Source organism: Lepisma saccharinum, chromosome 25 (genome assembly GCF_977018435.1).
Source record: "Lepisma saccharinum chromosome 25, izLepSacc3.1, whole genome shotgun sequence".
NCBI lineage: Eukaryota > Metazoa > Arthropoda > Insecta > Zygentoma > Lepismatidae > Lepisma > Lepisma saccharinum.
The window spans coordinates 45,467,459-45,482,912 of NC_139253.1; the positions used below are offsets into that span (position 1 = coordinate 45,467,459).

Below are 15,454 nucleotides of genomic sequence, written 5' to 3' on the forward strand. Positions count from 1 at the left end.
TAACATTGGGGGGGGGGGGCTCGATCTCCCCCCAAGCCCCATGGAGTCGGCGGCTATGGATCTGAGTAAGTAAAGTAAGTCTACTTTTCACTATCTTCTTCTTCTCTTTCTGGCTGTCTGGTATGTTGATAAATGATTGTGCAATCATGAAGTTACACGCACACACATTGATTTTATTAAAATAAAATGTTATTGGCTATTATTCCCATCTATAAAAAGGCGCAGGTACGGCCAGGGGTGCCCATCCTCCCAAGGCCTATGACGCACTCCCCCCCCAAAAGGAAGAACATTCCCCCTCTCCCTTTTTATGACGAATTATTTACTTTTGTTTGATCAGACAAAATTTGCGAAACAATATAATAATACAGACTTATTTAAGCAATGTATGCTTACTTTAGGTATTGTTTACAATATAGACATATTACATTGACATTAATTGAAATAACATTTTACATAAGTGATAATAACTTCTGACGTTGCAAAGTTGTTACTGCAAATTTATTGATAATTTCATCTTTTTGAACCACGTTTAAAACATTGGATTCAGAGGATGAAATTAAGGTAGACATTAACCACTCATCGGCCATACACGAACGTAGTCTGTTTCTAATTATTCTTATGACACTCATTGTGCATTCTGCAACTTTTCGGTATGGAGATCTGAATTTTATAAAATACCTGCAAATTTGGAAAGGTTGAAAACTGGACAATAACAACTGGCGAAGCAAACAGTTTGTTTGCTTGACTAACCTTGTATTAATGCGAACAGGACGCTCCCCCTTTTCAAACCGATTCTAAAGGCATAAGAGGTGGTGTTTCATTTCAACTCCATCTCCGCGATCACCCACAGGTAGGTAGAACAATTGTACTTAATAACTAGAGCCCGGAAGTTTGGCAAAATGCCTCTTTTTATCTACTGCATATATTGATATTTTTTTTTCCGGATATACGTTTCTTATGTTGTTTCGAATGTTTTAGGAGCCTTTTCATTTTGCCTATTTTGCCTATTTGGGACCTCACTGCCTATTTTTAATTATAATGCCTTTTTTTTGCCTTTTCAATGAAATTTGACAACTTTTTTTTTTAAAAATGTGTATATAAATTATTTTTCTCCCAAAAAAACGTTGTGGGCATTTATTTTTCTTCCGTTTATTATGTGAATAATTTTCAATTCAAGTAATATTGAACTCACGCATGTTTCAACATTGCTGAAGGAGAAAAGTGTGAGAAAAAAGTATTTCATGCTGAGTTAGGATATTGCCTTTTGGTTAACATTTCCTTGTGCATGATTGACTGTTAAAGTGGACAGGTTGATTTCGAACACAAAGAAGATATTCCTGAAATCTCCCTCTCGAACCCGAAAATTTGAGGAAGTTGCGTCTGAGTTTAGTTTACCTCCGCAACCAGTCTTGACGAGATAGGGAACCTGGATATCAGCAGCTATATATTATGCTAACAACCTTGAAAAAATCAGTGAGGTGATCGATGCTCTTCCAGAAAATGAAGCGGCTTCAATTCGTGAAGTGAAAAAAACTCCTGTTCTATTCAAGTTTACTTTTGTACATTATGGTGCATTGCCAGAGACAATTACAATTATAGCATCCATGAAAATCTACGAGGAATCTATGCAGCAGATGATGGAAGTGCCAGGAGAAAAGGGGTCAGCTGTTGCGGAAAAGTGCAAACGGGTAGTGAGTGCAAATGAGGACTTGAAACAACTGAAAACAATTTGTGATATTCTAAAAGGTGAAAATGCTGTTACCGAAATGAGTCCATCTGCATTAGCTTGTTTTATGTATGCTCCAATAACTTCTGTCGAAGTAGAAAGATCATTTTCTACTATGAAAAACATTCTCTCTGACAGACGACTATCAATGAATGTTGAGAACTTTAAAAAAACACCTTGTAGTTATGTGCAATCAAGACCGAGAAAATTGAAATGCTCTTCCCAATGTAAATTTTAATATTTTGCCAGAAATTATAGATAAAAGTAAGCGACTTCCAAATGTGCCTTTTTTTCGGTTTATTTTGCCTTTTTTCATTTTTAGTGCCTATTTTCCACATTATAAATGCCTTTTTGCCTGCCTATTTTAACGAAAATAAATGCCTGAACTTCCGGGCTCTATTAATAACCATAACTAAAAATCAATAAGTCAATCAAACGAAGATATATAGAATTGAAAGCTAAACTAAAGAAAATTGTCCCTCCAAAAAATTTCCATGACGCGGGCGCGTCATGAATGCCCCCTGTGGGCATGCCTGGATAGGGCGTACCATTGCGTACCGCCAGAAGAAAGGCATTGGAAACAACAATGCAATGGACAGCCTATGTAGATGATTGTGAACTTGACGTTAAGATAATGTTGTCTTAAAATGTTGTCTTAAAATGTTGTCCAATTGTATCTTGCAAAGTAGTTGTTTCCGAGTATAAAACTATACTCGCGGAAAACAGGAGTTTCAAGGTTGACAATTTGAGGTATATGTTGTAATCAAGTGTAATCATGATCTGTAAGATTGCAATTTTTTGCATGCTTCGGCTTGAAGCTTTCACACAGGCGTAAAAGCAAAAATTCGTGTCTCATCTACCGACCAGCTAATTTCAATTCTCCAAAAACGAAAATCTGAACTCGCTACTAACATGGAGAGAAATCTAAATGAAGCAACACTCAGATTTCACACCGAAGCGACAAGCGACACGTGTCTCTGGAAGCGAACTCTCAGTAATCAATTGAAATTGAATCTTTCGAACAGAAGCGAAACGACAAGCTGCAGGTTTCGCTCTGACTGGCCCGTTTTCTCAACACCGTGCATCGTGTCGCCTCGTGCTCTTGTTCGCGCTTGTGCGGTGAATGTTTTGCTTTAGACTGAATGGCTATATAGTGTCGTCGCTTGCAACTTCGGCGTGAATTGTCAGTGTTGCTTGTCGTCTGTCGCTTGCAGCTTGTCGCTTGTGTTTATGAAGAGCATTGTGTAGTTGTATTTATCTTACTTTTCTACCTCTTTAGGCTAATCGCGACGACAAGAATGAATGATATTTAGATAAAATTGATGAAGTAGCATGGTGAGTCCAGCACTCAACGTGCTCGGCAGCCGAAGACATTCGTTTCTTGCGTAACCAACATACGCAGGCCTGTTATTTTCATTCTACGAAATGATTCCGACCGTGAAAAGGTTTCTTTTTTGCTGATTCATATTTTCCTGTTTCCGGAGATGTATCGTGTACTGTAACCTCGACTCTGTGACGCTAATGATTACGTCATATTGAAGTATAACAGCCGATTTTCATACAGTTGAAAGTGTTTCACAGATCTCTCTTTGTAAACTTTAATAGTGATTGCACACATTTTATCTTTTACATTTTCTTGTAAACCATCAGCGGATATTTATTCTGTTCCCGTAGTGAAATGTCACTGGTTTGAGCTATAAATGCGACTTTAGAGTTGTTGAATATATTTTGAAAATAAATATATTTCTCTATCCTTTATTATCGAGGTAGACGGGACCGAGACTACCTCGAATTAACCCCCCCCAAAAAATGGGACTACTATACCTACGAAATAACCTAGGGAAAATCGAAAGAAATGAAAAAAAAAAACATGACGATTGATTGATTTGTTGTTTTAAGTCCACTTTATGCAGAGATAAGCTAATCGGGACTGGATCTACAGTTTTGAGTGGGATCCGAAAGACTGTCCCTTGTGCCTCCATCAGGTATCAAACACGTGTCTCATTGATTACGAGATGGGGACTTTAATGTTACGCCATCGGAGAAGTCCCAAAACATGACGAGAATCTAGTGTGAATAAATGGATTACACGGTATTCAACGATAGCGCGTCTGGTTGCCACGCGGGCGTCCCGGATTCGATCTAAGGTCGGAATTTTTCCGGCATTGTCCCCGCAGAAAGCGGCTCCGGGGCTCACCCATCCTCAAATCAATGGGTACCTGGGGGGGGGGGTAAAGGCCTCCGGAGCGTGGTGCTGATTACATGACCTCCAAAATGACTTAGATCGAGAATGTGTATGACCTTATCCCCACATCCCCTAAATGTGCCTTCATGGCACGGTGCTACATGCACGGAAAACTTTACGTTTTCTTTACTGTATTTCTTTTTAATATTGTACTTACGCTGCTGAGTACAGGTGTTAGAGAAAAATAGTTAAACAATATCGAACTTAAACTTTAAAGAAATGATCAAATGTATTCTCCTTCAGCAGAGGCGCAACCACGATTTTTTTCCCGGGTGGGGGCAAGTACCAGGAGGATAAACGTGCCAATTATAATACAGGAATAATAATACTTATTATTAATATTATTATTATTATTATCATTGTTGTTGATGGCATTTTTTTCTGGCATATTTTCAACACGTTCAATTTCACATTAGCGAATAATGGTAAACAAGCACACAAACTGTATTTTTGAAAGACAACATGACGAATATAAATACTTTTGTATATATGACATGTGTAACTTTCATGTGGAACATATGTTTTACACATATGCAACATGGAGCGACGTAAAATAAGAAAATAAATAGGCAACATGTTAGCAAAAAATTGTGCACGTACTCAATGTTTCTTTACTACATATACATTATTTAAATACATTACATAATCAATTCATCCACCTCATAACAAACCAACAGCAAAAATGATATAAATTGTCTCTCAAATGTGTGTGCTCCTTTTCCTCAAAACGATTGTTCATACATTTAAAACAAAACCGTTTATCAACAACATTCTGAAGTACACACTTTATCTTACTTCTCTCTCTAGTAATTTACAATGCATTATAGTAAAGAATCATATTACGAGCGAAGCGAGCAAGAATATTTTCAGATCCAATTTTTGCAAACAATATTGATTTAATAGGGCGTAAAGAATTTCACGGGGCGCCATGGCATTCTCTTTTACAACTTTTTTCATTTAGATCGTTCAATGCCCAACTCCGACTCCTGCCGCCCCCTAGCTATGGCTCTGAACTTGAGACTGTAAGAAAAGCAGATAATGTGAGCGAAGCTAGCAAGAACATTTTATGAAAGGTATTTTTATTTGGTTAAAATTTGAAATCGAGGTGGAGGGGAGGGGGATCAAGAACATTTTACGAAACGTATTTTTATTAGCCCTTTGTGCCCCCTTGCAGGTGCTCTTGGCCGTCTGGAAGAAAAATGCAAGAAATATATGAAAACTAATTCCATCTTGAGTATAATTTTGTCCTGCTACTCTTAGATTCTGCTAGCCTTGCTTTTCTTCATTTCAATGTTTGCCCCCCCTAGAATTGGCTTCCGTCCAAGGTTGGGAAGGCAATGCCTCTAAACCCCCCCCCCCCCCATGTGGTTGAGCCACTGGCCGCAAATAATTTCACGGGGGAACCATTGCATTCTCCCTTTTACATTTTTTTTCATTTACATCGTTCGGCGCCTGGCTCGGAACTTGTAAAAGAGTAGCCTAATAAAAGGAGGCTTGCGAGCAAGAAAATTTTACAAAATGTAATTTTAATTGCATAAAATTTGAAATCGATGAGGGCAATATTCCCTCTGTGCCTCCCTGAAGGTGCCCTTGGCCGTCAATCTTTGCCCCCCTGTACCCCTCCTAAAATTGATTTCCTTCCAAGGTTGGAAGGACAATGCCCCCTGCCCCCCTGTGGTTGCGCAGCTGTGCTTCAGAATGTTGCATAATGTTTTTCGAGCAGCAAGGTCACGCTATTGTATGAATAACAGATTGTATTGTATTGTATTGATGTAGAAATATTGTATGAATAACAGGTGTCGCCTCTGGCTATTCTACGTAAGCGTACTGCCGCCTCCAACGCAGCGAAGTTTTTGTTTGTTATTTTCTTCTCTTTCTTTCTTTTTTTTTTTTTTGTTATCATCTACACTCTACTGTATGAGGTTTCCTCGTAGTTCTTCATTGTTCCGGTCACTCTGCCTTCAGCACTGGCGTACGCAGGAGAGAGTTGAGAAATTTTGATAAATCCAAATTTTTAAATGAAAGCGGAAAGGTACTATGGAATGAGCAAAGTGATAAATGTAACCTCTACTTAAAATGATGCTCGATTACCATTTTTGTCTTTGAACAACTTAAATAAAGCTTAAAAATGGTAACTTCGAAATAATTTATCGTGCATCCCGCTCCCCCTAGAACGCATCTATGTAATATGCACCTTTACAATTTGATACAGTAATAATAATAATCCTTAGTACGCTAATGGCTGGGAGCACAATAATGCTTGATTCACTGCGGAACAGAACGTGCAGTGTGTTGATTAATTTCTTGTTATTTTATAAACGTTGTCTACAATAAAAATGTTGGATTTTCTCTAGACGAAATTGCAAGTACAGTGAAGCATTTCGTGGTTTTTTGATCTAAAAAAGAACGCAGAAGGGTTACAACATCTGGCTTCAAAAGTGCTGAAGTGAAACCACTAAACGATGTGTAATTCATTGTTGCCACTCGAACTTTAGGTAGGATGATTAGCCTCCACTCATAAAGAGGACTTTAAAAGAAAAACAGAGTCCACTGTATTTCCCTAAGTATCTGTAATGAGTTTGAGTTAACAAACGCTAAGTACTCATTCCATAGAACAGTAATCGCTTCGTTTTCTGTTCCTTGATCAGGTCAGATTCCATTTCGATAACAGAATGATTCCTAAGGTTCTCTTTATGTAAAATAAACTAATTCTACGTTTCAGTTGTTAGGAAATCAATCAAATGTATTTCATTGTTCAGCAAATATCATATAGGCTATATACGTATTTGTACAAGCAAAACCTTGTGCTGTACATAATCAGCTAACTTGAGATTATCTTATCTGCAAGCTTTTGATATTTATTTTATGATTGCATGAAAATTTTGAAAAGGGTTACAGTTCAAAGTTTTAAATCCTTCGGTCATTGTACCTTCTTACCTTTCTACGCAGCTTGCGTATCTGCTTACATCAAGTAATTATAGATAATACCATTTCTGTTTTAGAGAAGTATTGGAATGCTACAAAATACGATCACTCAACGCCTGGTAGAAACAGCAGACATTGGTCAAAGTAATTTGGTGATATGATAGCTGCTAGTTGCAACAATGACTGGTCTCAACTCAATTTTTTCAGCCAGGCCCCTGTGCTCTATCCAATCCCTGATCTGGTAGTCGCAAACTTATAGTATGTTCCTCCAATAGTGAAAGAGCGCGGGAAGGTTTGAGGAATTTGCTCACTTTACTCGTTGTTTCATGTACCTGTCGTGACGTGTATGAAACACATCCCTGTAAGGACCAATTACGTGGCCTCCTTCCTCTACTAATTGCAGGCTAAATATATTCTCTTGACGAGAACTCCGATGTGCCCGTGAACATTTGTCACTTTTGGAGATGGGTAGAAAGAGGCTGTACTGGCTCTTGAACCAATCAAGGAAGGTTCGTTACCATGAAGACGATTTGATCTTGTTTTGTATTGCTAAACTTAACAGCCGCAAGGGTTTAGTAACAGGGTAACTTTATGGAATGTCTTTACTCTTCCTGACGTTCTTGCTTCGTCTGCGAAGGGACAGCACACGTTGACTGGCCGAGGCGTTATTTATGACAGGTAAATCATGAAAGAGACCCCTCCTTCATTTGGAGTCGGAACGTCTATTCTTTCATCGTGTGGACTGTAGATGGGAAGTCCCTCGCCAGAATGGTACCACTTGCATAATTATGATTTAATTTTCGAGAGGTAAAACTAGAATTTGCTTACAGTTTCCGTAAATCTGTGATATTCTACCTTATTGATGCCGTTATCTGTGTTCCTTTTTCAGGGAGGAGAGCGATGAGAGGGTCTGTATCGATGATTAAGAATAAGAAAGATTAGAAAGAAAAAATGTAGACTGCCTAAGTGGTAAGTGTGAAGCAATAAGGAAAAGAGAGCAAAGAAGATTTAGGTAATTTTTTCCAGTATGTACAGATTTTTAAGAATTTCTTTTTTTATTTGTAAAATTGTGAACAAAAAATAATTTTGTATTGATAAAGTTTATCACTGAAGTTATTTTGAAACGCATCTCAAAGCATTTTATTTAATTCAAACAAGACAGTCTCCTCTCCTCTCGCCTCCTCTCTCAATTTTGAATGGAAACATTTCTTGACTGATTGATTGTTTGATTTGGTTTATTTTACTTCTCCTTTTCTGCCACTATTGGCTAATCGGGAAGATGAGGATGGGTGATCATGATTTGGGATGAATGAAGGGACAATCTCAAACATATATGGACGACACAACACGAGCGCCAAGGAAGATTATACTGGCCTTGAGTCCAGACGCCAAAGCCTCGCCAGTCGCCAGTCTGCAAAATGCAGTCAGGGTGTACTACGTGCAAGTAAGGTTGACATTTGCGTGTCTTCCCAAAGGTGACCACTTACACCCCGATACATTTCTTGACACATGTCTATGAACATCATATCTTTTGTTTACCTCAAGCATTTATTTCATAATTACCTTACTTATGACCGGTTGAACCTTTGAACGACACAGCAAAGTCGTTTGCAAAAACGAATGTTGGATTCTTGTTTTTAATCCTCTTCATTCGAAAAACTGCTATGAAATTCCAAATTATGAAATATCACATCAGCTTAGAATTCCTTCGTGAGCATTTACCTCAATCTTCGTGTGGCTTGCTTCCGCTTTTACCTAGATACTCGCAATAGTTTTGTGGCTAAGCATATTTTCCAAACAGTAAAAGCAAGCCAGACGAAATTTAGCATGAATTTTCTGAGATGAATTCTAAGCAGATGTAACTGTTCAGAACTTGGAATATCATTGTTGAATGTTGGATTCTTGTTTTTAAGTACACTTTATGCACAGAGAGGCTAATCGGGACTGGACCTACAGTTCAAAGTAGTACCCGAACCACAACGTGCCTCTACCTAGTGTCCAACCTTGGATTTCTTAATTACAAGGCGATGACGTTACCACTACGCCATCTGGAAGGCCAGAATTTGGAATATTATAGAGGTTTTTAGAAAGGAGAGAAATTTTCTAAGATGTCTAGATGCGGTCAAAAGTACAGTCTAGCCTAATATGTGTTAAATCAACATATAGAACAAATGTATTATTAAAATAATCTTTATTTCTGTAAGACAATGTGTTAACATAATATTAACAAACTTTAGACAAGAACAAATTTTATCGACATGCCAGGTTTAACTCTTCAGAAAAATAAATATCACAAAAATTACGATAAACGTTCTCTAAATTTCTCCTAGAAAGTATACATTAATTCACAGTAACACATAATATAAACTTCGTTTATAACTATTCTTTGTACTTTTAAAACTTTGGAGATGTGAATCTCTATATTAATGGCTGCGAGGGTTATTAAATTAGATTTTTCTAAAGCATTTGGACCTACTATTTGTTGGACGGAGAAGTTCCAGATCTTACCTTACAGAATTTCCTTGGCCAAAGTCCCTGAGCAAAACTGTAATTACACATGAATAAAGCAAATGATCTCCAATAACTATATTTACATTAGCAACTTCTATTAGTAAACTACAATCATGTCTCAAGAAGAAGGGGAATTATGTCATATTTTTGTGCATTAAAATTCTGACTAAAATTGATAAATTTACTCATTAGTCGCTACCAGTGATGACCATTACTAGGGGAGGCAAGGGGACAGTTGCCTTTCCCCACTTTTTTGTCCCGCAATATTACTTCATTAACAGGATTAAACATCTTGTATATGGTAAGTTGCAATATACCCAGAAATTCATCTTCAGCGCATTTACTCCTCCCCCCAGCCTTTTCGTCTTTAGATGGCAGCTGCCGATAAGGGATAAGCCCCTTCCGAAATCAAATTCTGGCTACCGGCCTGACCACGAGGGATCGAACCTTGAACCTTGTTGAACCTGCCGAACCAAAGACGAGAGCGTAATCATTTGAGCGTGTGGGAACTTTTTTTTATCCAGTGCCATCATATATTCAGTTTTTCACACACAAATAAGATTAATTTTAAGAAATTAGACGTGTGCATAAATCATTCATCATTCTCCAAGAGAACAATCACATGCCATAGAAGACTCGGGCCAGCCCTTGAACTAAGAGATACAGGATTCGATTCCGGTATAAACTGTATACATGAGATGCCTAGCTTGAACTCATTGCGCACACATTTCATATTTGCACTTTTGCCAATACTTGTAAACATGGTTCCAGCACTTTATATCTAAAACCACGGAAAAGGGTTTTATCTACTTCTCAATTTTCTTCCAGCAAATTTACAAATCTAAAGACCAATAACATTGTTCTTGGTGTATCAGCCATTAAGCTAATGAGTTCATTCTGCATTTAATTTCCCGAATAATGTCTGTGGATTTCGCGAGAGTATATCATTAGACTGTTGGGGGCTACAGAAGAAAATGATGTTCCTTTCCAATTTATTGATTGATTGAGTTGGTGTTTTAAGTCCACTTTATACACAGTAATGCTAATCGGGATTGGATCTACAGTGTAAAGTGGGATCCGAACCACTATGAACATTCACCGGGTATCGAACCCGGAACCCCTTGATTACAAGGCGACGATGCTACCATGCGCCACCGAGGAGGCCCTTGCTCCTTTTCTTTCAAGACTATATATATATTAAATATATATATATATATATATATATATATATATATATATATATATATATACACACACACACACACACACACACACACACCCATACACACATATATAATGTATGTATACAGCATAGGCCTATATGGTGTATAAAAAGTTTGTTAATTTATAATAGTTTGATAGAAAAAATCTTACGTTTGGGCCCCCCCTCCCCAAACTGATCAACCTAGCTACGTCCCTGGAAGCGACACAACAAGCTTCACGTGTCGCTTGCCGCTTGCGTGTCGGACTGGGCTGTTTTCTCTCGGTCTCGTGATCGCGCGTGCGCAGTGAATGTTTTGCTTTAGGTAGAATTCACATCGAAGAGACAAGCGACAGAGGACACGTATTGCTTGAGGATTTCACCAATAGAATGCAGGCTTGTGCGGCCTATCATGCCTTGTCACAAAACACTCACACATGCACATACTATACGAATCTCCAGGTTTAGTCTAATGCCATACCCAGGGAATGTTGGTAGGGGTCATTGCCTCATTCTTTGGCCCAATATTCCTTAAAAATAACATAAAATGCAGGAAAAGATGGGAAAATATAGAACTGACTAATAAGAAAAGAAGACAGTCTACCCCTTACGGTCATATCCCCCATACAAAAATCTTGGGCACGCCTGTGATCCAATCCCCCCCAAAATAAAATCCTGGGCACACTACTGGTAGTGTCTGTCTCGGTCTCCAGGCACGTATCCAGAGGGGCGCTCGGGGGGCTCGAGCCCCCTCCGAAATTTTTCGATTTACACTAGATAAAATGAGGTTTATGGCTTGTGTGTGTGAAATAGAATATTGTGATTATAATTTAAGGAGAAATATAATTATCGAGGAAAGGCGGAGAATGTTCTAGAACCATGAAGGATAACCCTGTTATTGATAATATTGTATGTAAACTTTTCTTCCTTTTTCGGCGTTGTCGCAACGAACTTGAGCATTATTTAAAGGTTTGTCAGCATTTGGAAGTTGCACAACAAAGCACTGTTGAAGGTAGCGCCATGAGTCAGGCGATTGCATTACTACAAAAAAAAGTGCGGAACATTCCAGAATTTAATATGGACATAAATACGCGGATTCAATTTCACAGTTGGTCTGTACAACAGAATAATTCAATAAGACATCTGGAGTAAGTGTGACAGTCGATTAGTGATCAGTCAGTGTCCATTGACAGTTTTGTAAGATGTAGAGATTGGGGGGAAGAGGACTAGTGACACATTTTCCTGGAAAGTGCTGAAGTCTACCACTATTAGTACAAGTTCGGGTCGAAAGCTGACATTGACATTGCCGACAGTGTAGTGCTAGTTTCGGCTCATGAGCCGAAGAGATCGAAGTAAATATTTCAGGAGTAATGGGCATTGGAGCATATATATATTTTTTTTTTTTTAAAAAAAAAGGAAATAAGCTGCACAGATTGACTGAAAATCTAAGTTTTTAGTGACGATTTATTTGTGACCGGACCAAGTTTCGTGTATGCAGTCCGAGAGTTTCGTGGGTTAAGTCAACTGTTTTGGAAAAACACTCAAACACTAACTACCACAAAGGGGCAGCCATGAAGGCCGAAAATTTTATGAATTTCGAGAAGAGAAAGCAAGAAGATGTTGCATATGTGGACATTTTAGTGGAAAAAGCAAGCTCGACCATGACTCGAAAACCAGGGTCACTGGCATATATAATAATAATAATCCGTCGCGCAACAGCCCATGAAGGGCCTAGGCGTACCTACCGACTGCCGGTCTCCCTCCCACGCTTTCATTCGTCACCTCTAAGCGTGGAGATCTTCAACCGGTATTGGAATAGTCGGGGGGTCGGCCCGACGTATACCGTGCCATTCTTTGTTCTACCAAGTGAGCTACCGAGTCACCCTTGGCTTCGCTTGATCTTTTGCTGTCGCTGTAGAGCAATTGCACGGTATGCCTGATGGAGTCAGCATTTTCATTAAAATTTCTGCATGGCACATCTCTTGTGTATGCCCAACCGTAAGATGTTGCCTGTTTAATTAACAAGCACAGAAAATGGAGATATAATAAAACTAAGGGACATTCCCACCGGTTGACAAGATATTTTTCTTCTGTGGTCAACACGAGCTGCCGTTTCAAGGTGACAAGGAGATTGACCCACCAGGTTTCACACCGAAGCTACAAGCTATACGTGTCGCTTGAGGATTTCACAAATCGAACACAGGCTTGTGCAGTCTGTCGTGCCGTGTGAAAAGTTTCTGTTGATTGGGTCACTCATTGTAAACGACGTGTGTGTGCCTTCGGTCTGAATTCTTCCTAAATCTTGAAGATCCAAGTCACAAGGATGGAAAATTAGGATTTTTGTTAAGGTTACGTTTCGAAGGCAGGCGAGAACACCATAAAGGATCAACACATTCGAATGGATTGTCCATTGCATAACAGCTTCGTGAAACGGACACACATACACATACTGAGATCGTTTCGGCACAAACACAACGTTCGTACATTGCAAGAGAGGAGTCGAGTGATAAAAAATGTCCCGATATCACGTTCTGAAAGAAGAGAAAAAGGAAATGAAAAGAAGGGAAAGAAACAGCAGCTTAAACAGTGGCAGATTTAGGAGACAGTTGCTCTCCATTTTTAGCCCCGTACTATGGCTTTTTAATGCTAACCTTTGTCTACCAAGAGAAAGCAAACTTTTCTTGCCACCCCCGTTTTGGAACTGAATGGCCACCATCGACCTTAAACCTTGCGAGGTTCTATCTATACCCCTGTAAAAAAAATAATGCTTAGCCCCCCCGAAAAGAATTTCTGAATACGTGCCTGTCGGTCTCGTTCGAATTTCGAGACATGACCAAAACTTGTCTCTGAAAATCTTTCGACGGTACAGTCATGAACACTTCTGAGTTGTAATAATCACATATAAGGTTGTTACAACCCAGAAGTGTCCATGACTGTACAAAAATGATAACAGATTTACAACTCCTTCTTCAAAATGTGGAAATCCTCTGGTGTCAGTTCGACCAACTCCTTCCAGATGTCGCTACCAGATGGCACAACTGTTGGTGTGATGATTCTCCATGTTCTCTTCACGGCCGTATTAAGAATCGTTAGTAGTAAAAATAAGCACCGATAGATGGCATACAAGAGCAATGCTGCTCCAAGCATGAGGACTGGTATTACGTCAAGGCCATAGAGCTGAAAGACATTGAGATGCCTACTGCCCAGTTTCAAATGCTCAGCTCCATGATGTCGCATGACGTATTCTATGAACCACACTGCTCGATCCATAGGGTGTTGTGGCTGGTCTCTAATAAGAGCTTTATATTTCCTGGCATTTTCCTGATAGCTGAAAAAATAAGATATAAATTGTCAGAACGAAGCATGTTTCTAAGTGCAATTACTTACAAATACTGATGACGTACATCCTGTTGCTTGTTTCATCGTGTAATGGAGTGTAGTGCCGTCTCTTATAGTCACGCACACACCACGACGTGGGAAAAGTTGGATTGTTTGGGGATTTAGATATCAAAGGAATCAAAAGAAAAGAGGAGTACTCAGGAAGAGAGGGGAGTGATGCCGTTTAAAGAAAATTGCATGGAAGGAAGTAAAGATTCTAGAACAATTGTTCTTAACCTGTGGTCCACGGGCCCCCAGAGAGGATCCACGAAGGCTTGAAGACATGTCATGAATCAATTCTAGAAAAAAATGTCAACCTTGATGGTCAAAATTATATGTCAGTGAAAATCAATGTTTTGTACGTTGTTTTAAAGGAGAACATCTTGATTGCGAATATATAATCCATGTGTTTCTGTAGAACTTTAAAATTTGTCTGTAAATACTTTTTTCATCAAATAACATAACCCACAGCTCTACAGCACCTTGAAGGGCCTTGGCTTACCTACCGACTGCTGGTCTCCCTCCCACACTGTTCCTCCGTCAGCTGTTATAGCGTGGAGGTCTCAGACCAGTATTGGGGTGACGGGTGATCAGCCCGACGAACCCCCAGCCGCTCACTCATTCGGAGCTTCCCAATTTCCTCACGATGGTGGGTTGCCACCGGCACTATACGTAGGCCGAATAAATTCCGACCAGAGCCGGATTCGAACCTACGCCGTCCCGCAGCGAACGATCTCAAGACGAGTGAACGCCTTAACCCGCTCGGCTACGGAGGAGGACTTTTTCATCAAATACTATTTCACTAACTTTGATTCAGAAAATGCAAATTCATACGTTACTAATTGCGTCAGTCTGTTACCTTCAAATTTATATTTATGTTGTTCTGGCTGAATACATTTAATGCTCTGCAAGAAGAAAGACTGTTTCTTGTAAATTTCTTGGGTTATAATTTTTATTGTATGTTTCGTGAATCATATACAAAGAAACTGCTTTTAAAGCGTCAGCACAGACAAGGCTACCTTCAACAAATCCCAAAATAAAACTTTGCAAGAAGCCACTGGAATAAGAATAATAATACGTAGATAACATATATCTATCAGATTTCCAGTACTTGCATTTGGCAGCCAAATTATAACAGGGGAGTATTTACAATTTCATTTGGGAAGAGTCTATTTTAGCGGTGCCAATTATCATACCTTCACACCTAGCTCCACAGTTCTAATTCAGTTTTCGTACATTGGGATAGTATAATATAATAGAAGTGGTTTGCAAAGTTACCATGTAAGTCAATGCATATTTATTTATTTATAAAAAATAATATATTTTGGTTTCAAGAAAATTAAATACGCTGCATGAAAGTAAGAAATGTTATTGTCTTTTCCCTATTATTATCATGTTGACCTATCTTTCAGCTGTGACATGTGGAAGTTATGTCCTTTAATCAGTGACGTGCGGTGACGTCGACACT

At 39.0% G+C, this 15,454-nt stretch overlaps 1 protein-coding gene across 1 annotated transcript in view; it reads right to left on the minus strand.

Annotated features, from left to right (window-relative positions):
- Window positions 1-13,563: 13,563 nt before the first annotated feature.
- The window catches only part of LOC145978762 (UDP-glucuronosyltransferase 1-2-like), a 38,325-nt gene continuing 36,434 nt past the window's right edge, over window positions 13,564-15,454 (minus strand). Inside the window, exon 5 of the mRNA XM_083111575.1 lies at window positions 13,564-13,936. Within this exon, the coding sequence (XP_082967701.1) occupies window positions 13,564-13,936 (373 nt within the window). The remainder of the gene's footprint in view (window positions 13,937-15,454) is intronic.